Below are 26,257 nucleotides of genomic sequence, written 5' to 3'. Positions count from 1 at the left end.
TATGTTTAATGTATTTTAATCCTTCTATTGTGATTTGGAAATCATGTTTCTGCTAACATTTCAAAATTATTTATTTGTAATGTGAGTATTCTTTTTAGAATATATTATTTTGAGTCACATCAGTTGATATCTTCTTCATTTTACTAACATAGCTAACATAATACTTTGAATTCCCCATATATCATTCAACAAGCTTCAGTAGAATTTGATCTATCTTAAAGGCAAAAAAAAAATTTCTCTTATTTCTGTAAAGGAGTCTACATCTGTGCTTTATATAAATGTGTTTTTTTACTCAAAAGCAAGGTGCTACTGTCTTTTACAAATAATAGCGTATTTTGAATATCCTAAGCTATTATAAAGGACAACTAGCTTTCTAATATGCTAATTACACATCATTACAATATTTTACTATGTCAAAAAAATATTTTTCCTGACCAGTTTTAAGTGCTAAAAATTTTAAAACAATAAAATTTTAAAATTCTAGGTTGTGAAGATTTCTTTTTAAGGTATTTTCAACAATCTACTTCTGCTCAATATTGAGTATTCTGCAGTAGTAGAAATATTTTTTAATCTGTCCAGTATGATAGTCTCTAGTTCTAGCTACATGTGGCTGTTGAGCATTTGAAACATGGCAAGTGTGATTGAAGAATTACATTTAAATTTTTATTTAGTTTTAATTAATTTAAATTTAAAGAGCTTTATGTGGCTGATGACTAATATTGGGCAGTGCAGATCTGCGTAGTTAACAATTTCAGTAAGAAACTACAAGATTTTTGAAAACACATAAAATAAAAATAATAGCATTTAATTTAGGTCTTAATTTACTTTAACTGAAATAAATATGTATCCCTTATTACTTTAGGGGGTAAATTTAGAAGAAAGTAGATTTTTCTAAATCAAGCTGGTAGAACATTGTTACGTCTATAAATTATACTGAGAATTCCCTATGGCAAGATTACTGCATATTTGCAAAAATAATTAAAAAGCAATTTTAATTAAGATCTATTGTTTACATTTGCATCTTCCAGAAGGGTGCTGTAGAGTTTGACTTTGGAAGTAAATTTCCCAGGAAATATTTCTGTTAATGAATGGTTCTTTACCTCATATGTTTTTGAACTTCTTAATACTCAGTATTTTATTAGCACATACAGTAATACAAAATAATGTGCATATAAACCAAAGATTCTTAGAAAATAAATGAAATTTTTTTAAAAATCATAAAAACACCCAGAAAACTGAAGCTCGTAGTCCTACTAATAATAGTTAGTTGCTGTGTATTAAACTGTTCAGAAGGAGCAACAAGTATCCAACATCAAATTGTAGGTAATAAACATCAGTGACTGGCTGTGCCAGAGACCATAGTATTCAATTAGAAGCTGCATTACAAGGAAACTTAAATGTCATTCTTTTCATTAAATATCTGAATGCATTTTAAACAGATTAATTTTATCAGTATTTGGGGTACATAATAGTAAAGTGCCTCTTATTTAATTAAAAGAGACTATATGGAAAAGGGTTTAGAAAATACCTGAATTCAATCATATTAACTCTGTTTTTATATTTTTCAAAGATCTTGCAGTTCTTTTCATTTTATATATTGATTTTCTGATTTAAGTTTGGCACTTACATTTTACTTAAATATAAAGCTATGACATCTTGATATTGTGAGTTTTGGTTTTCTTTTCCACTGACTCATGAAACATATTTTAAAATAATTTGTATTATATCGTTTTTATTTTTCAGGTATGGATTTTCAAATATGCGCTATATTGCTTCACTAATTAGTGGTGTTGGTATTTTCATGATGGGTGCAGGATTATCTTGGTACCACGGAATCATGGGATTGCTTAATCCACAGCCAATGGAATCCCTTTTATGGGTAATCTTTTCTCCCTCATTTTTCAAGTAATATAAAAATAGTGATTACGTACAGTAGAATGTTTTGTCATATTGATGTTAAAGGGACTAACACATACTTTTTTGACTGTAATAGAGGGTTATGTATCTGTAGTTGTGTTTTTTAGAACATTACTAGGCATGACCTCTAAATCCATATGATTCAATGATGTTGAACAAGAGTATCTCTGTAGGTACAATCATTAAACACTGACTCCTTAGTTAAAATCTTGGGCAGTTCCATTAATTTCTCCAGTTTCTGTTAAAGAACAAGAAGATCTCTATTCATTTTTAGTCCCAAGAATAATCTATCAGTAATTAAAATATACAGTCCCATACAGTTAGAAGTTGGAATTTTATTTAAAGATTTTTTTTTTTTTTTCATGTGTATAGATAGGAAGCCCGTACTGGGGTAATGGTAGGACGGGAACACAGTCGCCTGTATAATCCTGCCCAGGGCTGCTTCCCTTCTCTTCTGCTCCCTAGGTGGCTCTGGCAGCTTCAGAGGTAGGGGTCGGGGACAGAAACGTAAGACTTCCCTGAAAGCAGCATCATTTTGCAGTGGTTTCTTCTGGCCTTTGTAGATACTTAAAGCTGCCATTTTGTCTCATGGAAACTTCTTGGAGATTACCTGTGTGGCCCCTCTGACTCTAGCTCTCTTGATAAACAGACTGGTCACGTGGCACCCCCTCTCAGCTTATACCTGTTGTGTAGTTCCAGATTGTTTCTGCTAGGTTGCCTTGCATTTTCAAGAAGGCTCTTAGGGCTGCTGATCTCTTTTCAGAAGACTCCTACTTAGAATTCTGTGTTTGGGCTGTGTGTTAAAACACATCTTTTATATCCTCTCAGTGAGGGTGCGTTTGTTTTTTTTTTATCATAATTATTTACTCTGTTGACATAATATCAGATTTGCCAATAAATTTATTTTTATATGTGCATTAGACTTAGTTCACTGTAATCTCTACAGTGTAAGGATGCACATCCAGCTTTCTGAGCAATCATAACAGTTAACAGCTTTTTCCAAAGAAATCTTCACTTCAGGTCTTAACCTTGGCTCTCCTTTATGGGCTAGTGGGTGTGGAGCTAGGAGTTGTGGAGCCAGTCTTGGGCATCCCCTGTTCTGGCCTGAAGAGATGGTTAGAGCACCTCGTTTTGGAATGTGGGAGCACTTAGAACCTAGTCGGTTCTCAACTGAAGCCAGTGTCATTTAACATCTTATTACACCCATGTATCTAGACAATCGCAAGCCTATTGAACATCTTATTACTCCTATGTATCTAGACAATCANTTTTGGAATGTGGGAGCACTTAGAACCTAGTCGGTTCTCAACTGAAGCCAGTGTCATTTAACATCTTATCACACCCATGTATCTAGACAATCGCAAGCCTATTGAACCAGGCTTTTCCTACCGTTTTTATTGATTGAGCAGGTATACTTTAAACGAGCAGGTATATTTTCTCCATTCTGAAAAGGTTTGGCCACTTTATAGATACCTCATTCATCTGATTTGTGTTTTGTGTGTGTGTGGGAGTGGGTTTTTTTGTTTTTTGCTTTTTTTTAATTTCTGAGAAAGAGAGAGGCAGCATGAACAGGGGAGGGTCAGAGAGAGAGGGAGATACAGAGTCTGAAACAGGCTCCAGGCTCTGAGCTGTCAGCACAGAGCCCGATGCGGGCTTGAACCCACGAACTGTGAGATCATGACCTGAGCCGAAGTCGGGCGCTTAACCGACTGAGCCAGCCAGGCACCCCTCATCTGATTTGTACAGTATTACTTCAGAGGCTGAGTGGTCAGTGAAAATTAGTTAATTTTTTGTGTTTTAAAGTTTCTGGAAGCTCTTCTTTCTGTCTTTTTGTAACTAAATGAGGTTCCATCAGACTATGACTCGTGGTTAATAAATAATAGATTCATCGTATCATAGACCAGTTTATGTTTATTAGATATTGGAATCTAATTGACTCATGTATACTGCTTGCCTTTATTGGGTGGCAAGTGTATCTTAAATCCTTTCAGGAAGGAGGTAGAAGGCTTAAAAAAATTATTGGGAAGTTTAGCTACTCTTTTAATTATGTTTTAGGTTGGCAGTAGGATTCAGTGGGAATAGCCTAGAATTAAAAATGGAAAATCCATACTTAAGTTTTTCCCTGGTATCATTTTTGTGTACTCAAGCAAAGCACATAGCCTTGGGACATCTCAGTTTCCATAATAGAATTTTGAGAGTGTTGAACTAGAATCAGAATTTTCTAAACTTCTATTTCAGGGAAGCCTGCAGTTCCAAAAAGGTAATGCTGAAAATTCTACACGTGTTTGGTTTGGATTACATTTAAAATTGTTTACATTTGTGTTGCTAGGTTAACTGTTTCTATACACCTTGGATTAAAGGTTTTTGAAATCTTTAGTTAATTCAAGAGTGCTCTGGGACTCTGAGGACGATGGTGTTACTCCCCTCCCCCAAACTGATTACTGTTTACAACTGCTTATGTTTCTGAACCAGGATTGGTCCTAGGCATCCAAACAAAATCCAGAAGTTACATGGGTATGGATGTGGATCTTACTGTATCCTGATATCCATACCCCAGATTTCAAATGTTTGTGTTCATTTTGAACTTCAGGAAAATTTTCATATTCATTAAGTAATTTTTTCATATTTTCTATCATGAATTTAGCTTAGGTCATGTTATAACATTCTATAGAGAAGATAAGTTTAAAAAATGAGATGGCCATCAGATTTTTAACCTTTATTTTTTTCCTTTTATGAAGATATACCATCTATCTCATTGTCCTCATTTGAGCTATCTCCCATCAAGATCCTTATCTGGCTAGGATTGAATTTATGTTTCCATTTTAAACATTATAAACTTTATTCATGAATCATTGTGATTTTTTAATGAAATATTAACTTACATTTTTACTTATTTTCTAGGCATATTGTATTTTAGCAGGATCATTAGTATCTGAAGGAGGTATGTACTGTCACAGTATCTCTTTATTCTTCATTTAGTAAATATATATTCAGCAGTCGCTGTTATAAATTGCTGAATTCCCTTGATTAAAGAAAAACTGTGGAAATAGGAATCTACTTTGAGGAAGTAAATTCTTTGTATAATGTAGTATGGTTATTCCTATAATGGATGGGGCAAGGGAAAAACAATTTTTTTTGTTTTGAGTATCTTATAATACTCAGAACATTTGGAATGAAGTATAAAAACAACTATATATTGAGTTTTTAAAAATTGGTTTTAGTAGTGTTCATCACAGAAAGCTGTCTCTTTGCAATGAAATATTTCAAAGTTTCTGCAAGTTCCAGCTGTAGCAGTTTTGTGACAGAGAAGTGCTGACATCATGTGGGAAACTGCCGGACTCATTGCTGGTTCATAGGATCCTTACTTCCAAACCCTTGTTATCTGCTATGCGTAGCGTTCCCTTCGTGATTGACAGTCTGCAGAGTGGTGGTAACACCACCTGCCTCAAAAGGTTGGGAGGATCAAATGTGAATGTGCTTAGCGTGGAGCCTGCCAACCAGTTGCTGTCCAATAAATTAAGGTCATTAAGGTTGTAGTCACGAAATTAGAATTATTATGGTGTATAAATATGGGAAATACTAGAAATTCATTGTAATGTGATGATTATTGGAGTATTGATAATGACTAGTTAATAGAGAACTTTTCTCTGTTGACAACTCTGGCATTAAAAGTATTGTGCTGCTTCTCTTTTTGTTTTGTTTTTTTTTTGTTGCCTCTTTATTTTGAAATGCTGTCTTTAAAGTTGGGAGGCATGAAGCTTTTATCCTTGCTGATAGGAATCCTTTTCTTTCAGCAACACTTCTCGTTGCTGTCAATGAACTTCGTAGGAGTGCTCGGGCCAAAGGAATGCCATTTTATAAATACGGTATGTATTTTAGGTGTCCTGTTTCATCTCCTTTATTTTTTAAAATTGCCTACTGCTGTTTCTTTTTTCCTTATAGATGTGTACAAAATATATCTCAGTGTCTTCCCTGCGTGACTATTATATTATATATGGTCTCTTTTAAAAAGAGAAATGTAGTGTGATATGAATGTTGTATATTTGGATTTTAAGTTAAATGAACTATAGTATTTCTGTATATACTTATATAATAGACACTTATATACTTATATAATACTTTCTCTAATAGAGAAAGTAATTTGACTTTAAATTTCAGTTACTGTCAACATTTAAACCAGTAAATCATGTTTACATTGAACAGGGTTCAGGATCTCATACATTTTTGGCTTAATTTATATCTTAATTTTGAATGGATACTTATTAAAATGTTACCTGAGAGTTTCAAATTAGGATTTCAGAAAATTTCTTTTCTTGTCTGTACCCCAATGATTAAGTAATGGAAAGTCGTGATCCTAGTACAAATGTTATATTACTGGAGGATACTGCAGCAGTCTTGGGAGTAATAATAGCAGCCACGTGTATGGGCCTTACTTCTATAACAGGTAACTATTTCTTAAATTACAGGTGATTTATTCGTACTACTTAAATAATTGTCTAATATGTGGGTATTTTCATTTATATCATTGAATAATTTAAACCAATAAATTGTTAAATGCTAATTCCATACTAACCATTTATTTGTATAAGACAATTAAGATAGTAAAAGTCTTCAGATTCCTCTCTTAGAAATTTTCTTAGTTTGAAATAAAGACTGTTAATAGAGCATTTCTATAATGTGCTTAACCTTCCTAGCTGTGCCTTAATAAATTATGCAAATACTCTGAGCTTCATATTGATATTTGGCCTGCTGACCTTGCAGGTTTATTAAGATAATATATGGGAGAGAACTTTAATAAACCCTTAAGTTCTAAATAAATATATATTGTGGCTCTTGTTCGTTTGTCTCCCACTATTAGTGCCAATAATAAGTGCTGTGCTTTCCTCTTTCCTGGACTCTCTAGTTGCTTTTATCCTCATTTTGGTGACTAGTTAAGTGTTTTGAAGACCAGTACAGTACAGGCAAATAAGAAGAGAGAAAAATCATTTTTATTTTCGAAAACAACCATTTAGTATGAAAAGACTTAAATTTCATACGGTTCTCTCTTCCACACTTCTGCAGTGTTTCTTAAAATAGTCTGAAATATGAATGGGTCTTTCTCATTTTGAATGTACATTTTAAGACCAGACCAGCATTCTCTGATGTTCACTGTGATCCAAAATATTTTTATTGTTCTTCCGATTGACCTTTCCATTTTAGCCACTTCTTAGATTATTACTTAGCAAAATTTTAGGCTCAAGGAAAGTGTGACTTGATGAATAAGTCAACTTTTAATAGATTATTTTCTTTTACAAATAATAAAAACCGGTCAGATCAAATTTATGCAAATTTTTGTTTTTAAAGGTTCACATTGTTTTAATTAGCTAACTTCATTTAGATTAAATAACATACCAAGAAATAAATAAAATATTTTCCAACTAATATTTCTGTGTTTTCTGAAGGATGATTTATATATGTATATTTTTAAATAAAAATAATGATGTAAATTTGCATTTTNGTGGATCATTTTTAACACTATTTTATAGATTAGTCATTTTACTTTTTAGTGTTATATTTTGATTAAATATATATATATAAAGTATATATATATTAAATTTAACTAGTAAAGCTAGTGTGTAAATTGACTTTTTTTTAGTAAAATAAATGTATGTTTTATCAAGCATTAAGAGAGTTAAATTTAATACTGATATTTGATCTTTGGAATAAAAAACTTTGAATCATAAAAGCCTTGTATGTAAAGTTTATTAGGAAAATTTAAAATATATTTATTGATGTCTGACTTATTGATATCTATTGATCAGCTCTTCTCATTGGTTCTGGGGGAGAATTAAGTCCCAACAAACTAAGGCAAACTTTAGAATCAGAATCCCGTGGAGGGCTTGAGAAGACAAAGAATTCTGGTCTCACCTCCTGAGTTTCCAATTCAGTCTTAGGTGAGGCCTAGGGACTTGCATTTTTACCAGGTTCTCAAGTGACGCTGCTGCTGCTGACTAAGGAACCATACTTTGAAAACCACTGCTCCAAGGTACCTGTAGCCTGCAGTGCTTTCACTTCTCTCCTTTGTATCTAGAATGATACTAGCTATGCATCACCCTTGATTGAGAAGAGTGATCCATATCATTTTTTTAATGGCTTAATTCTATCACAGAACCTCCATAAGAATGAGAGACAAAAAAATTGTTATTTTTGTCAGCTTTTGATCTCACAATTATTTTGTCAACATGGGACAAGAAAAGTGCTACTGATATATCAAAAAAAAATGGACTATATTATATTATTAATATGTATATGATGTCTCTAATCGAAAGATGCAAGAAAACAGATCTTAAATAATTAACAGCATGATACTCCTGTGCAGTGTGAAGCACATTGTAGCATCCTCATTTTGTAGTATTAGGACAAAGACATTAAAGGAATTCAGAATGAATTTTGGGTCCCTTGATTTACTAATTCTGGTTCGTTACTAAAGCTGATTGCAATAATAGAAAATGTTAATTTACTGACTTCTCATGTGTTTTATTTAGGTAACCCACTGTATGACAGCCTAGGTTCTTTGGGTGTGGGCACATTACTAGGCATAGTCTCTGCGTTCCTCATCTACACTAACACAGAAGCACTCTTAGGGCGATCCATCCAGCCAGAGCAAGTACAGCGGCTGACTGAGCTCCTGGAGAACGACCCCTCAGTAAGGTCAGCTTATTCCACTGATGCTGCCAGTAAGGTTTACGAAAACACAGTAAGAACTAGAAAGGCTTGGTTTGTAAATACCGCCAGAAGAGTTTGTGGTTCCCTAGCCTTTAGATAGAACGGTTTAAGCTATTACTTTTCAGACTTGGAACCTTATGAGGAAACAAGTGAAACCATTAGGAAACAACTTTTCCTTTTAGACTCTGTGTATCTTTAGTTTTTAGAATAAGAAGTAGCTAGATGATGTAATGGGAACATTCTCATGCTCTTATGTGAAGCCTTCATATTTATATTTGCCTTATAGTTGTATTATAGTTACAAACTGGTTATGTTAAATTTAAGAAGACTTTTATTCATGGGGAAGTGATTGCCAAATTGAATATAATTTATACTCCTTTTGAAAATAGACTTTTGTTCCAGCTCATTTGAAAAGCTTTTCCTTACAATCTTTATCTTTTAAATGATACAAAAATTAAGAACTGAAGGGGCACCTGGCTGGCTCAGTAGGTAGAGTATGACTCTTGAAGTCACGAGTTCAAGCCCCACGTTGAGGGTAGAGTTTACTTTAAAAAAAAAAGAAGAACTGAAGACTTAGGAGATAATCAGAAGAGATACAGAGTTCTAATTATACTTAGTGAAACTCAGCAGTATTGTGGTTTCAAAGATATGGAAGGAACAAGCCTTTAAAATCCCAATTTTCTACTAGCTACATATATATGTTAAACTTCAAAAGATGTATTTTTCTCCTATTTTATAACCAGAATCCTTAAGTTAACTCTTCTAAGAATGAGCTGTACATCTGAATCAGTAAAACAAGTAAGTTACCTCCCAGTTTGTATGGGTCAGGAATCTGGGCCTGGGCATGATTTACCTGGATCCTCTACTTCAGTTTCTGATGAACCGCAGCCAGAAGGTGTTGTCTGGGACTAGAGGCATCTCCTGGGGAAGGATCTTCTTCTAAGCCCACTCATGTAATTGTTGACAGGATTTAGTTCCTTCCTACATGGGCCTCTTCAACGTGGCCATTTGCTTCATCAAAGTATGCAAGGTGAGAAGGCAATAGATATTGAATGTGGACAAGATAAAGTCACAGATTTGTCATCTAATCTTAGAAATGATAGCTCCTCACTTTGCCACCCTCCCTTGGTTAGGACAAGTCTAGCCCACATTCAAGAAGAGAGGATTGCCCAAGGCCTTGAGTACAGAAGGTAGGGATTACCTGGAGCCGTAGGAGAGAAGCTGCTGATCACAAACACTTTTCTATCCGCAGTTCTGTATAAGAACATAAAGAAAAAGTATATCTGAATATTTTCATTAGCTGCAACGAAAATATTAGTATTAGACACATAATGACATTTTTAAACATGTTGTTAAGACTGAGGTATACTTTTTTAAAAAGAGTAAATTATATAGTTTCTTCCCAGTCGGGACAAGTTTGGTTTCATTCTGGGCATATATAACTTTATAAATATTAAATAATTCTTACTTTCATCCTAGTTGATAAATACACTTCTTTATTTCTATGGCTAAAGAATTTTAGACTCAGTATTTAGTAATTTGCTCAGGATCACTCAGAAATTAAAATCAAATGTTTTAAGAGTATTTGGAGTGTCATTTAAGTTTGTTTTCCCAGTAGCTCTGTCTATCCCCAGGAGTCAGTGTTTTTTATTGTTTTATATATCCTGTAAAGAAAAGATGTTAATAGTGGTTACCATAGAAAGAAACGACTTTCCTAGTAGTTTTCTAGGGAAGATTGATTCTTTAGGGTTAGGGCAGGCAGAAGGGATGAAAAGCGGTTATAACACTTGAACATCTGCTTCGCTTGCTGGGAGGCAGAATAGTATAAAATGGAAAGACCACTAGGTTTGGGTACCGGAAGATCCGGAGGGGAGTCCTGTCTCTGCTGTTGAGTAGCTGAATTACTTTAGGCAAGTCACTGTTTTATAATCTGTAAATTTCATCCATTCAATGCCTGCCATGTAATTGCTATGGTATTAAACATTTTATGTATGTGCTGGTTCATTATTCCCCATCTCAATCCCATGAGGTAGTTATTATTAACCTCATTCTGATAGTACTTTACAGTTGTATGAAGACTTTTATTTATTTATTTAATTTTTTAAAATGTTTTATTTATTTCTGAGAGAGAGAGCATGAGCGAGCAGGGGAGGGTCAGAGAGAGAGGGAGATAGAGAATCTGAAACAGGCTGCAGGCTCTGAGCTAGCTGTTAGCACAGAGCCTGATGCAGGGCTCGAACCTATGAACCGTGAGACCATGACCTGAGCTGAAGTAGGACGCTCAACAGACTGAGCCACCCAGGTGCCCCAGTATGAAGACTTTTAAAGAAGCTTTTGAAAAAAAGAAAAAAAGATTATGAGATGAAATAACATGGTAGAAAAGCAATTCAGAGTTGATTTTTTTAATCCACAAACTATATAATTCATGTATATACAAACTGTAAAATAATGTTTATAAAATTTGTATCTTTGTATGGCATTATGAAAAATAGCTAAATGGGCATATTTTGGATATTGATATAAGGCACTTGATGGTGAACACTCTGAAAGCCATCTTGGTCCATTTTCATCACTGATGGGAAAAGACAAGAATTCTATACTTTGTGCTATTAAAATACGTGTGTGTATATATAAATTTGTATGCATTGTTATTGATTACAGGGCAATTCATGATGTGAAAGCCACAGATCTGGGATTAGGGAAAGTCAGATTTAAGGCAGAAGTAGATTTTGATGGACGAGTTGTTACAAGGTCATATTTAGAAAAACAAGATTTTGACCAAATGCTGCAGGTAAGTTTATGTATTTATTGTTTTCTTATATAGCCAAGGGTTATAAAAATTAACTACTTAAGTAAATAAAACTTTTACAGGTCTTAAAGTCACTTCAGCTTTCAACTTCCTAGGGTTCCAACATTTGAAAAACCCTTTTATTTACTGTAGGTACATTGGGTCAGAGATAGCAGAATAGCAACTTACTATTCAAGTGCTTGTTACATTCCAGGCATTTTATATATGTTGTCTAATTTACTTTCAGCAGCACTATCAGGTAAAGAAATAATATTTTTAATCTTATACATAGGTACATTGAGACACAGAAAGACTAATTACCTTGCCTAAAATTGCAGAGCCACAGTATGGAGTCAGATATGAATTTAGATCTCTGTGACTCCAGAACCCATGCTTCTTTTCATTAAGAATAAAATTTAGAAGAGAATTTACAGAGGATAATATGAACACTGCAAAGGTTACCACTTGCCTTTGTCAAACCTTAACATTTTATTGTACTGTATTTGCTTAGAATTAAAAAAAAGAAAGAACTTGTTATAAAAACAGGTGAAGCCCTGGTTTTCTCCTTTTAGATCCCATTCTCCTTCCTCTTTTCCTAGAACTAAAAATTATTTTGAATTTAGTACTGTCATTTCCATTCAGTTTTTATACTTTTCAACATATTTTTCTTGACATAGTAGTATTTAAAAATTGATATAAATGGTATCATACTAATTTCCTCAACAATTTGCTTAACAGCATGGTTGTGATATTCTTCCATAATAATACATATATATTCCTAGTTGATTTATTTTAATTGCTATATAGTATTCTCGAATGAATCTGTTGTAATTTATTTATCCAGTCTCCACTTGATGAACATTTCTGTCCACAGTGGCACTCTCATGTTTCCTTGTTCACATATGCAGGATTTGCGTTAGAGTAGTGTACAGCTAGATTTAAAATAGGTGGGCTATTGAGTAAACTTACCTTTAACTTCCCTAGGTGTTGGCAAATTGTGCAAAGTGTGTCAGTTTAACTTCCATCATTAGTACATCAGAGTTTCTATTGCTTTACATTCTTACTAGATTTATCGTATTGACAGTTTTTAAATTGTTGTCATTATGATAAACATGAGAATTATAATTTATGTTTAATTATAATTTATATTCCCCTGGTAGTAGTAATGAGATTAGTAAGCATTGAAATTTATTAACCATTGGGATTTCCTCTACTTGCTTGTTTATTTAGTTAATTTCTGTTCTTCTGACAGATTTATAAACATTTTATTTTTAATATGCTCGACACTAATCCTTCCTCCATTGTGTATACTAGTTTGTGATTTACCATTTCACTTTGTTGTTGTACAGAAGGTTTAATGCATTTTTAAATTTTATGTTAAATTTGTAATCTTTTTCTCTAGGCTTTTTATTTTCTTGCTTGAGAAATCCTTTCTTTTCTCCGTATTATAAAAATATTTTTTTCTAAAAATATTTTGATTTGTTTTCTACCCTTCATTTTTTAATTTACTTAGAATTATTTGTTTAATGATCTGAGGTAGGGATTTAATATTTTTTTTTCTATAGGAAAATAATTTCCCTGGTACTACTTATTGAATAGTCTGTTCTTTTTCCCACTAATTTTGTTAAGTTACCTCTGTGAAGTATTACACTCAATCTTTTGTTGTTAATTTTTTTCAGAACATCGCCTGTTACGTAAAAGTTTTTCATTTTCATCAAACTTAATGGTGTTATTATTTTTTAAGAAACCCTCAGTGTACTACTATAATTTTTTTAAAAAGTTGTTTTTGTTTTTATTTTCTTCATAGGAAATTCAAGAAGTGAAAACTCCTGAAGAACTAGAAACCTTTATGCTTAAACATGGAGAAAATATTATTGATACTTTAGGAGCTGAAGTAGATAGACTTGAGAAGGAACTGAAAGTAAGATGTGTTCATAATAATAATAATGCCAGCTGCTGTTTGAGCTCTTACGCTGTGTCAGCCACTGCTCATTCCATCACATGTGTACATTTATCTTCTCAGTAACCCCTGGTGTATGACAGGTAGTTGTGAACCAGAAAAACTACTGGTTTAGAGAAGTTGAGTAATTTACCCAAGGAAGGTAGGGGACTGGGATTTGAACCTTTATCGTTCAGTTCCAAAAGATGTACCTTCAACCGCTATTCTGTACTGCTTGCTTAGTTTCCAAAATAGTCAAAGACTTTTTGTCTTGAAATAAAAAGCATTTTGAAAGTTTCTGGAGAAAGATAGAAGGGAAACTTTAGATTTTGCTCAAAAGTCTGAAAAAATAGAATGTGTCCCTGAGCATATGCATAAATCTTCCTTTTACTCCATCTGTCATTTTATATTTTCTTTTTGCTTCTGTTCAGTTGAAGATCATCACAACATATTGGGTTTTTTACTGAAGTATTACCTGATAAGACCATCTTTACACGTGTCTCAGTGTTTTCAAATTGTCTTTTGTTGGCTCTTGAGTTCAAGTTTTTGTAATAAATAAAACTTATAAATGATCTTTGACATACATTGCTTGTTGAAGGGAATGCATTTTTCTTCAGCTGATGTTGACCGTTCTTTAGTTTTGTTAAAAATTGAAGGGAAATAGAGGTGTCCAACTGTTGATTTTGGATCAGGTCTCCATCTCAGGGTCGTTTGATAGAGTCCTACATGTGGCACCATGTTGGGCTTGGGCCTGCTTAAGTGTGTGCTCACATATGCTCACTCTCTCTCTTAAAAAGAAAAAAATTGAAGGGAAGAATTTCTACCACGACTTACTATCTTTTCTTTTAGACTCTAGCTATCTGATCAGATTAATAGAAGCACTTCAAATAATAGTTTTATTTATGTTAATATTATAGTTTACAACATGATTTTCAAGTTTGTAGAGGACCAATTTTCAATTCTTTTGGTCTTAGGATTCTTTATATTCTTAAAAATTATTGAGGACCCAAAGAGCTTTTATTTATTTGAATTATAATATTTATTGATATTTACCACATCATAAATTAAAACTGAGAATTTTAAAAATATTTATTCATTTAGTAATATACTATTCCATGTTAATATAAATAGCATTTTAGGGGCACCTGGGTGGCTCAGTCAGTCAAGTGTCTGACTTCGGCTTCGGTTATCATCTCGCGGTTCGTAGGTTCCAGCCCTGCGTCAGGCTCTGTGCTGACAGCTCAGAGTCTGGGGCCTGCTTTGGAGTCTGTGTCTCCCTCTTTCTCGATGTGCCCCTCCCCTGTTCACATTCTCTCTCTCAAAAACAAACAAAAAAAATGTTTAAATAATATTTTAATGAGAAATAACTATAGTTTCTAAAGTGAAAAAAATAGAAGTGATATTGTTTCACATTTTTGCAAAAATCTAAGACAGCTAGATTCCCATTTCTGCTTCTGCATTCATTCTGTTGACATACATTGGTTTGGTTGAAGAATATGAAGAAAAGGAAGTAGCCTTTGTAAGTATTCTTATAGCCTTTGCAGATAATTGTGATATTCTTGTTTGATGTTAAACCCATACCTGACAGCTGGTAGTCTCTTAAAGCTTACTTGCAATTTGGAATCTGAAACCATATCAAAGAACTTTTCAGATACTGTTTGTGAAGTTACAGGGCACAGTTCACAAGATCACATTCCTTTTTGACACTAGTTGCAAAGTTCAAGGGATTCTTCCTATCACCGTAGGTTTGATAATTCACAAAAAGGACTCACAGAAATTACTGAATGCTTTTATACTCATGGTTATGGTTTATTACAATGAAAGGAAGGATTAAAACCAGCAGGAGGAAGACATGCATGGGAGAGAGTTCTAAACACAGTGCAGTTGTCCCCTCCCCATGGAGTTATGGACACTGTTACTTTCCTGGCAATGATGTGTAACAATTTGCAGAATATTAGAGAACCTTAACTGAGCCTTGGCGTCCACAAATCTGACTGGGGCTCCATAGTTGACTGCTTGGGTGGCCAGCCTTTCATCTCTAGTCACTCCAAGGAAGAGCTGACACTTTTCGTCTCCATTTCCATCTGGATATATAGCAGATACTGTGGGGCTCAAGATAAAGCCAAAATTATCAGCCAGGACATCCCAAGGGCCCAAAGACCACCTCCCAGTAGCCAAGGGCAAAGGCCAGACCTCTCTTTGGGTATGGTTAGTTATCTACAATACACTATTATAATCTGTTGTTCTGTCTTTGTGCTTTGGATCATCTTTTAGCCCATGCACGATTCCAGAATGTTATGAATTGGCCATTTGGAAAATACTAATTCACTGGATTTATGTACACCTTTCAAATGGTGACACATTTCTAGGTATTGGGACATATTGGGACACATTTCTAGGTGTCAGGGGGTCCTGGTGGTAGTTAGAGGTTTTTCAGCATTCTAATTTTCATTTGAAACCTTGCGTTTTAGCATTAGCAACAAATACTGTTGTTTTCCTTGAAGTAACAGATTCATTTCGTTTATTTTTTAAGAAGATACCTGCCAAATACCCAAATTTGAATAAGCATAGTTTGTTTGTTTTTTTCAAGTAAAAAGGCATTTATTTAGATAAGCTCACTTTTTGTTGTTGTTAAGTAGGCTCCACTCTCATCGCAGGGCTTGAACTCACAACCCTGAGCTCAAGGCACCCCTAGGTGGTGTTCCATAAAGAAGCATCTGATTCAGCTGGTAACTCCAGGGGGCCTTCTCCTTGTGCGTCATCCCTCAGTGTGGGGCAGAAAGGCCTCAGAACACTTCCCATTTTGTCAGAGTATTTTAAAAAGTGTGCTCAGGCATTGAGGTTTAATTAAACAATGTTTTTACTACTTCATGAAGGACATTTTAAAGTGAAACTGGTGTTTGTTTTTTTTTAAATGATGTATCTGACCGTAAAGGAACACAGTGACTATCAATATAGTTGGGTGCCAGTTGCCTTGAACTGTGCAAAAATGCCATCAATTTTATCTACTATTGCTTTTATGTCCTCAGAGGAAGTACCAGCTTAGTGAAGTCAAATAACATCAGTATTATTATGAAAATAGTTTTGACCTTGGAGTCTGCCTTGAAAAGGTTTCAGGACCTTTGTACCACACTTTGAAAATCACTTTTCCAAATATAATGCAAGATGATAATTTATGTGCAGGATAACATGAGAATGAATAAACTTCACTTTTCCATTCTGTCTGTTTTGAACATTTCCCTGGCAAGGATAAAATAATAGGCTTTTAGACCAAATCTTTATTTTAGCCTTACTCTCAAATAGAAACAAGTCAGAAGCCAGATTTAAGAATAAGTAACAAATTGGTCATTCTTAACTATATTTACTCTTATCACAATCAGATAAATTTATCGTTTAGCTTTGTGTTTGAATTAGAAGGTATTAAATCTTTCACAGACTGAACCTACTCATATGTGTTTCTGAATTATATAAGTCTTTCAAACTAGGAACCAAAGTTTAACCTATACTTTTCAGGTTGGAAACCTCTCTAAGTTAATAAGACATAATCTTAAGGAAAAGTTCTTAATTGAGGCACTGAACCAGGAGAGGGCATACATGTAATTATTTATTCTTGTTATGAAAATAAGTTGATCATCTTTTGAAAACTAAAACTTTGGCATATTCCTTTGTTTTTAGTATGTAGGCATGGTCGCCTTCTAAATTTAAATTTCAGTAATTATTGAATTACTTTGGAAAGTCATATTCAGTGATAAAATTCAGCAGTCAAGCCATCTCTGTTGAGTAATGCCATTGATCTGATAATTTTTAGAATAGATAGTGTTTTTGGCTAAAATCTATAACCTGCATAGTTCTTTTTATTTTATTTTATCTGATTTTTAATTTTAGTGAGAGAGAGTGTGCAAGCAGGAGAGAGGGGCAGAGGGAGAGAGAGAGAATCCTAAGCAGGCTCTACATTCATTGTGGAGCCTGATACAAGGCTCAATCCTATGAGCCTGGGATCATGACCTGAGCCAAAATCAAGAGTTGGACTCTGAACTGACTGACTGAGCCACCCACTCACCCATACAACCTGCGTAGTTCTATGTAAAAACATTAAAAATAATAGAGACTAATTTATATTATAGAAGTTAATCACATATTATAAATGTGAAATATATTTGAAGTTCTTTGAACATTTAACTAAAATTTTTTGCTTTACCTCTATATTTCAATCTTCTATACCTATACACAATTTTTTATGTTTGGGAAGAAGTAACTCTATGGGAAATTAATTCAGTGGGAAGGTGCCATAGTATTTGCAAATCTCTAAGTAAGTGGTATTCCAGTTAAATGCTCTGCCCTTTACTCTGTCTTTTGCTTCTTGAATTGCGTCCTCCTATAGCATTTTCTTGGGTCTGCAACATTGTAAAATAAATCACACTATTTGGTTTTTATCACTCTAAAATAGGAGTGTTGAAATAAATTTGTGCTATGTAAAATGTTCTAATTCAAGTTGAATAGTGCCTGGGACATAATAAATCAATAACTATTTGTTGAACAAATGAGTGAAAATTACAAGTTGAACATCAATTATTGATTTTCAGTTCTGTTTAACTATTCAGTTTCTGCTATGCACGTAATATCTTGTAAGGCACTAAACATTGAAACTTAAGATAATTAATCCTATTTTTTAAATTCATTTAGCAAACATACTGTGTTTGTCTTCTTTGTATTTGGCATATTACATCTTAGGAAGTTGATAATTTTCTCTCTAAAAACTTGATTTTAAAACAGTACATCAACTTTTTGGTTCTTTTCTTTTTTCTGAAGTTCATTTGTTTATTTTTGAAAGAGAGAGAGAGGAGGGCACAGGCCGAGGAGGCATAGAGAGAGGGCAGGAGACATAGAATCCGAAGCAGGCTCCAGTCTCTGAGCTGACAGCTGATGCAGGGCTCGAACCCATGAACCGTGAGATCATGACCTGAGTTGAAGTTGGACGCTTAACCAACTGAGCCACCCAGGTGGCCCAGTTTCTTTTTCTTGAGATTAGATTTTATTTAGTACACGTTTGTTATACAGTGGTTTTTTAGACAGACTAATTTTAAACTTTCCATTAATACTTAAACTTTTTAAAGTCATATTGGGATGGGTTAGGGTGGATTGGAAGGAGGAAATAAAATTCAGTTTCATTTCTGTTAGAGGAAATCTTTGTTCTGCATTGGATTTAAGGAATTCTGGAAAAGAGTAAATAGTTTAAGGTAAAGAGAACAAAAGTGTACCCCCATGTTTGGGGGTCCCCAGGCCTCTCTCATATTAGTATCCAAGAGGAAAGTACCCCCAGGTAATCCTGAACAAAACTAGTTGTAAGAAAAATCCCAATGCACATTAATAAATGCTGTAGCTGGAACTAAACTCCAGTATTATATCAGATTTGTGCCTTTATAATTGAATTCCTTTGAGTAATATGCAAATGTTACTAGGATATTGTTCTTTAAATTAGGAATTATTAATCCTGATTATCAGAATCACTTAGAAGAGCTTTCCTCCCATGTTGATTGATTGATTTACTATTTAATAATCTCTACACCCAACAACCGGCTCAAACTCATGACCCTGAGATCGAGTCGCATGCTCTTTCAACTGAGCCAGTCAGTCACCCCTGCTTTTACAATTTTTATCAAATAATACACAAAGTTTATAAAGTCAAACAGAACTGAAAAGTTTACAAATAGAAGTATTACTTGCCTCACCATCTTCAGTCCTGCTTAAAGGTAACCATTTTTAGTATTTTCTTCTTACTGCCGTATTTCTATAGGAATGTCTTAAACTGCTTTTTCTGATGTCCACATTTTTTATTTCCTTTTTGATAGATGTAGATTCGTTATATAGTTAGTTTTATACGTTCTTTCTGTCCTCCACTCTCATAATGTCTTTATATTACCTTTTATTACACTTTTAATTCCCCCCCAGATTTAGGTGTCCTTCCTTTTTGTACCCATAAAGATACAGCCCCAAGAGCTTTACCTTGCTCTTCAGCAGACTAAGTAAGTGCCTGAGTACTTAACCTGTATTTCCTCACTAGACAGACGTTCATTGAAGACAAGTACTGTTTTGTTTCCTGTTCATTGTCGTATACTTCAGTGCCTGGCATAAAATAGGAATGTAATAAAGATACTTTCTGTTGTTGAAGTTCCTTAAGCCGGCATTTAAAATTTTTCACAATCTGGTTTCTGCCTACCTTTGCAGCCTCATCACTAATTCTGCCCTTTTTCTGTGGCTAACTATACCATACGGCCAGCACATCCTTCTCCGGCTGACTTTGCTCGTGCTATTTCCTCTGTCTAGATCCTCTTCATCATCTATCTGGAAAGCTCACTACTTTCAGGCCTTGTTTAGGATGTTCTCAGTGATATCTTATTCAGTCTCATGAGTTAAAGTAATAGACCTGACAGCTTTGTTCCCAGAGTTAGCATTTCAGCACATTGTAATAGTTAGGATCTTGAGGGCCGGAAAATAATACTGGCTTCATCACTTAGTAGGCTCATAACGTACGTAGGCAGCTTAGTTAATTTCTTCAAACTTCAATTTTCCCATGTGTAAAATGGAAATAACTGAATTATGAGGATTTTAAAACACACACATGCACATGAAGCCCCTTACTTAGGATAGTACTTGACATAAGAGTGACTGCTTTATTAAATGTTACCTGTTTTTATTGGCTGCAATGATTTCACTTGTAGATGGTTATTGATACACTGGTCTCGCCGGGTAAACTGAATCCCTCAAGGTCAGGAGCAGTCTTCTTAAGAATTATAGCTCCACTATTTAGCACAGTGCCTGCCACAAAACTATATGGGGTATTGCTAAAATATATAAAATAAATGAGTGTCAGTTTATTCTTTCTGATTTTTATTGTTATATAGTGATTTTCTTTTCACCACAAATGAGCATATTTGCAATTGCAATGAATGTTGCTTTGCAGTGCTTGGCACATACTAGATTCTTCATCCATTAACGCATTAATGAACATATGAACAAACTCAGGGAGATGGGGCTACTTACTGTATTGTTTATAGTGCATAATATTCATCTGTTGATTTTTTTATCTTGCTAATATGCTACAGTGAAGTCATTTGACCAAATGTTGCCAGCGGCTTTAGTGATCTAAAGGAGTAAAAGGAAACAAAATTCAGTTTTGCTATCAATAATGTGGTGGCATTTTTCCTTCCAGAAACGAAATCCTGAAGTTCGACATGTAGATTTGGAGATCTTATAGATTTGATGGAATGAATCACTTTGGAGGAAAGCCTTGGAAACAAGTTCAGTCAAGCCTGCTCTCCCGTCCTGAAGGAGTCAGTGCCATTCAGAAGCTGTTTTTTTTTTTTTAAGATGGAGGAAATCCTTAATGTGAAAGGCAGTTCAGCAATCTACAGAACGAATACTACTTCCTACACCTAAGGACCTGTTACAAGTTGAATCAATTTGGAAATCATGTTTTTGTGTTTCAGTAGAGAACATTTTAGTTCCTTAAATTGTTCATAATTTCTCATTTTACCCTGTCAGGGTGTATTGTATCTTGCGATCATGTTTCCTTTCTTCACGCTGGTAAAAATGATCATCATCCGTAGGATTAGGAGTTTTAATTTTGTTCCCTTTGAAGGTGTCACTCCATCAGAATCTGCCGATCATGCACATTCTGGCTGGATTTCGTTTTTAAATAGTCATTCTGGTTTTTCCTTACAGAATGTGGAAATCATTTCTATGTAATTCTGCCCTGAGCATTAAGAGGAACACTCCTCTCCTTCTTATCCATAAATGTTCATTCCAGAAACGGCTTAGTCACTGAATTGAAGGAAGACATTTCAGTCTGGGCTTTTAGGTTGTAGTAGTTGCCATTTTGTAACATTTCTTATCTCTCCATTGCTTTTTTTCTTTAGTAGCGCATACAAAATAACCCTGGATGTTTCCATAGGCCAGTTTGATGGCTCATGGTTTTGTTTTGTTTTTTGTTTTTAACTGGCTTCAGTGCCATCATGTGTATTTACTAGGAGGTAATGCATTTGTACGCATTTTAACATTCTGTAAAATGGACTAGAAATATTTATAACTTTACAGACAGGACAGCATTTTATTTTTAATTTATTTTAAAAGGCACTACTCATGTAAATCTGAACTGTGAGATATTTCTTGCTTTAAGAGAAAGAGAAGTAAATCTCTCATGTGGAAACTTGTGGCCATGATTTTGTATAATATCATAGTCAATAGTGTGTCTGTAACATGAGTTTCTTACAGTTATAAATGGGCATTTATCATAATATATGGTTAAAACATCGTTTAAGTAAGTAGCTTTCTAGTGATTGTAAGGTACCATGGTGAAAAAACATACAATTCAGTAATGGAAAATTTAGTGCAAAACTACAGCTGTGTCTCCATTCATCAAAATAACTCACATGCACTTTAAATTGTCCAGGGCGGTCGGGAGCACTGTCCGTGCAGGGGTTGTAGCTGAGTGAGTCTCTGCTGGGTAAGTGGCTGGTTGACCTGAGGACCTAACTACTTGTATGAGGTCAGTGGCTAAAAACTTACTTAGATTGAAGTTTATGAATCACAGCAGATTGTAATGCTGGGAACAAAAAATAAACATTTGATTAAAGGGTTTGTAATGGTAATTTTTTGATCCAAAAGTGTCATGTACTAGAAAATTATGAAAATTTATGTTGGTGTACATTTTTTTTTTTACTTTTACAGAGCATTTTGAGTGTTGCACATTTTAAGTGAAATAATGTCCCTGTCTTATTTTTGAAAATTGTTATACACAGACACACACACACACACACACACACAATTTGATTCTGGTTCTTATGGTTTCAGGTTCTTCACTCTTTTTTTTTAAACTATGTTTTACTCATTATACTTCACTCTATACTGTTTATGTCTTCTTCCCTCCCCTTCCCACTTGCCATTTGTTAGTCCCATGTCACTGCCATATGGGAAGGTACCAAATTATATCCAATTTCCTCCTAGGAAAATTACTCTGAAAAATTTCACATAGCAAAAATAGACAGGAATAATGAACTCATTTTGGAAAGAATGTCAAAGTTGGTATACAGAAGTTATTCCAAACGGTAGGTTTTTTTAAGGATTCCCTAAAAGAAGCCAATTCCGGATATTGCTTTAAGTTTTCTAATCTGATTTTGACTGAGGCCATACTTAAATAATAATCGAAGGCTTCTGTTTCTGCCATTTCTTCCCAGTTCTGTTCTGCACTGATCTTGTAAAGTTTGTTTAACAAAATTTGACATAAGGAAGTCCAGTATTATCTATGAATTTGAGTATTTCTATGGAATTAGGAATTGTATGCTATCACTGCTTTTGTTTTTTTCTCCTTTTAAACTAAAGTCAAATATGAATTTCAAAACCAGGGAATTTGGGCCCTTTTCCTTTTTTTTTTTTTGAGAGACAGAGCACATGAGAGAGAGTGGGAAAGGACTGAGAGAAGGGGAGACCAGGGATCTGACGGGGTCTCTGCACTGACAGCTCTGAGCCCAGTGTGGGGCTCAAACTCACAAACTGCAAGATCATCACCTAAGCCGAAGTTGGACACTAACTGAACCAGCTAGGTGCCCCTGGACCTTTAAAACTTAGAGAAGGGGCTTCTGGGTGGCTCAGTCGGTTAAGCATGGATTCTTGACTTCCACTCAGGTCATGATCTCCCGGTTCCTGAGCTTCACAAGCCCCTTGGGCTCTGTGCTGATGGTGCAGAGACTGCCTGAGATTGTCTCCCTCTCTCTTTGCCCCTCCCCTACTTGCTCTGTATCTCCTCTTAAAACAAATAAAAACAAACTTAAAAATAAATAGAGGCTCCTGGGGCGCCTGGGTGGCTTAGTCGGTTAAGCGTCCGACTTTCACTTAGGTCATGAGCTCGCGGTTCGTGGGTTCGAGCCCCGCGTCGGGCTCTGTGCTGACGGCCAGCTCAGAGCCTGGAGCCTATTTCAGAGTCTCTGTCTCCCTCTCTCTCTGACCCTCCCCGTCTCACACTGTCAATCTCTCTCTCTCTCTCTCTCTCTCTCTCTCTCTCTCCTAGAAATAAATAAAACATTAAAAATAAATAAATAAATAAATAGGGGCTCCTGGGTGGCTTAGTCAGTTAAGCATCCCAACTTTGGTTCAGGTCATGATCTTGCGGTCGGTGAGTTTGAGCCTCACATTAAGCTCTGTGCTGACAGCTCAGAGCCTGAAGCTTGCTTCAGATCCAGATTCTGCGTCTCCTACTCTCTCTGCCCCTACTCCGTTCTTTTCCCCTCATGAAGAGCAGGAGGAAGGAAGGAAGGAAAGGTTTCACGTTTTTGTATTTTCCAAATTGACACTTTTAGTCCTGATGTATAGAATTTGAATATTTAAGCATGTAAACCTCAATGGTTTCACAGGAAATAGCTTCTGTGGTAGAATAATTGCAAAAGTGATGTTGGACATTGAGAAGGGCAGTCAAGGCCTGTGAGTCCTACTTGTATTAAGTTGGATTCAGGAACTCCAAGGTGAACGATGCTTGCTTTCAGCTCTGGCTGAGAATGGATCTCAGCAGTAAATAGCAGTCACCAAATTATGTAAGGTGGCACATTTTTTAGACCAGGGCAGTGGAAGGATGAGGGATGGAAACTTCTTTTGAAGTGGCCATCTTGGTGGCCAATAATAATATCCAATGCCAAGGAGGGAGATTTGGGAACATACTGAAGAAACTGAGATAGGATTTTTTTTTTTGAGATAGGATTAGATTGGAAAATTTTCAAATTTTTTTCAAAAACAAAGTTAATCTTTGCATACATCTTCCTACCCACACACCAAATACCCCAGAATAACAAAATGGCATAAGACTTGAATTTTGGGTATGTGATTTTAGTGTTACCTTAATTATCCCATAATTTGAAAAAAGCTTTTTACTAAAATTGTACCATCTGAAGGAAATGACTAAAGTTTTAAATCTGATAACTTTTTGAGGTAGAATGCCGAGAACTACAGAAAATTGCACAGGCATTTAGAATTTATACTATCTTTCTTAGATTGCATTTGTCAGGTGCTGGCATTTCTTCTAAATGTGATGACCCCCAATTTGCCAAACTGTCAGAAGCCAGCGAAGCAAAGAATTGAAGGTAAAATGTTGATTCAAAGATTGTCTCCCCTAAATCCCTCATCCCTGTGTCTGAAATGAGAATTTGGAAGGCATTTATATAGATTTTTTTGTGGCAGCCTTTATATTTGCGTTAAGTTTACTGCATGCCTAGACTTGGTTTTATGGAAAAGAAAATTTTTGTTTTTATTATATTGTATTTCATCTGTCTGATTTTGTTGGCAGATTAAGATGGTCCTGATCCCTCAGGATGCTTTTTCCTTAATAAATGTCATACGGCAAGTAAGAGCAGTTCATTTATTAGTTTGAGATTTTTTTCTCCTGGTAAATAAATGTTTTGTCAACATGAATCCTTTTTTACCTCACGTACTAAGAACTAAACAGTAAAATGTAGACCGATCTATTGTAGCTTAAAAATGCCTGCATGTTGGTGGCTGAATGGCTCTCTCTCTCTCTCTCTCTCTCTCTCTGTTTCCCTCAAATAAATGAACAAATTTTTCTAAATGCCTGTGTTTTTGAACAATTTATTAATCATTGAATATGCTCGTTAGTTTGTAAATTTCCTGGTTTTACAAAACCGAATGTACCAACTCTAATCATTTTATAATCATTTTTCAGCATAAAGAAAACTTATTTTTTTAAGTTTATTTAGAGAGAGAGCGTGCATAAGTGGGGGAAGGGCAGAAAAAGGGATTTGGGGAGAGAAGCAGGCTCTGCACTCTTGCAGAGTTTAATTAATTAACCGCTATTAATATACAGTTAGGATATCATGTGTTTGATAAAGCAAAAACTCAAAAAGCTTTATCTCTTATTGGTACATAGTATCATTCCATTTTGACAAAACTGGATAACATAAACATTTAACTAGGTTATTTCTTTTGAGATGTGTCTGTATAACATACTTAGAGGAAAAAAGACAAAACACCAAAAGCTGTGGCCTAGAGCCAGCCCGCCCTGGGGTCTGTGTTGAATTCTATGCTAATCCTAATGTAGGAATTCTGACTGTATTTTCTTTTTCACAAGAAAGTAAACCAATGGTATTACTGAAAATAATGTGGTATTTTGAAAGGGCATAGTTCCCTTCCCAAAATCAAAATTTATTGAAAATAGAAGTACAATAATTCAGAATTTGCATAGCAAAATTGAAGAATTGTATCTGTATCTTTAAGGGCTTGGAGAGGTTTTAAAATAGACTTAAAACATGTCTGTTGGTATGATAGCTATCAAAGGAAAATTTGAGTTATGTCAGGTACCATTATACATGTAGTAAACCATCTAATCCTTACAAAGAGCCAGTGAAGTAGAGCTTATTATTCACTTTTTTTGCAGATGAGGGACCTTAGATACAGTAGATCCGTAATGTCTGAGGATATGCAGCTGGTAAAGGTCAGAGTTTGAATTTGAACTCCTAAATTTGGCTCTCTACAAGTCCCTCTGGTGAGCAGATGAACCCAAGAAGAGTCACACTGTATAGAAAGTCGAAGGAAAACAATCATTTTATTATAAAATAAGCCAATGAGTTAAGACTCACTAGTCACAACAACAAGCCACATCTAATTCGGACTGCTTGGAACAAGGGGATTGGCGTGGGGGAGAAGGGGTGGGACACTGACATTTTACAGAAGCCCAGGAATTGGCTGAGATTATAAAAATTCTGAGTTTTTATTTTAATTATTTTTTTATAGGGGCGCCTGGGTGGCTCAGTCGGTTAGGCATCTGACTTTAGGTTGGGCCACAATCTCGCAGTCCATGGGATCAAGCCCTGCATCAGGCTCTGTGCTGACAGCTTGGAGCTGGAGCCTGC

General features: G+C 34.9%; 1 protein-coding gene across 2 annotated transcripts in view; it reads left to right on the top strand.

The window, feature by feature from the left end:
- SLC30A9 (solute carrier family 30 member 9) overlaps positions 1-24,957 on the top strand; it is a 77,116-nt gene extending 52,159 nt beyond the window's left edge. For both annotated transcript variants that reach the window (XM_077758888.1, XM_077758889.1), the window contains exons 11-18: positions 1,744-1,879; positions 4,819-4,858; positions 5,712-5,783; positions 6,254-6,361; positions 8,442-8,607; positions 11,284-11,413; positions 13,218-13,331; positions 20,560-24,957. In XM_077758888.1, coding sequence (XP_077615014.1) covers positions 1,744-1,879; positions 4,819-4,858; positions 5,712-5,783; positions 6,254-6,361; positions 8,442-8,607; positions 11,284-11,413; positions 13,218-13,331; positions 20,560-20,604 — 811 coding nt within the window. In that variant the 3' untranslated portion in view covers positions 20,605-24,957. The remainder of the gene's footprint in view (positions 1-1,743; positions 1,880-4,818; positions 4,859-5,711; positions 5,784-6,253; positions 6,362-8,441; positions 8,608-11,283; positions 11,414-13,217; positions 13,332-20,559) is intronic.
- The last annotated feature ends 1,300 nt before the right edge of the window (positions 24,958-26,257 follow it).

This window comes from Crocuta crocuta, unplaced genomic scaffold (assembly GCF_008692635.1).
Source record: "Crocuta crocuta isolate KB4526 unplaced genomic scaffold, BGI_CrCroc_1.0 scaffold223, whole genome shotgun sequence".
Taxonomy (NCBI): Eukaryota; Metazoa; Chordata; class Mammalia; order Carnivora; family Hyaenidae; genus Crocuta; species Crocuta crocuta.
This window is presented reverse-complemented; position numbering and strand designations above follow the sequence as displayed.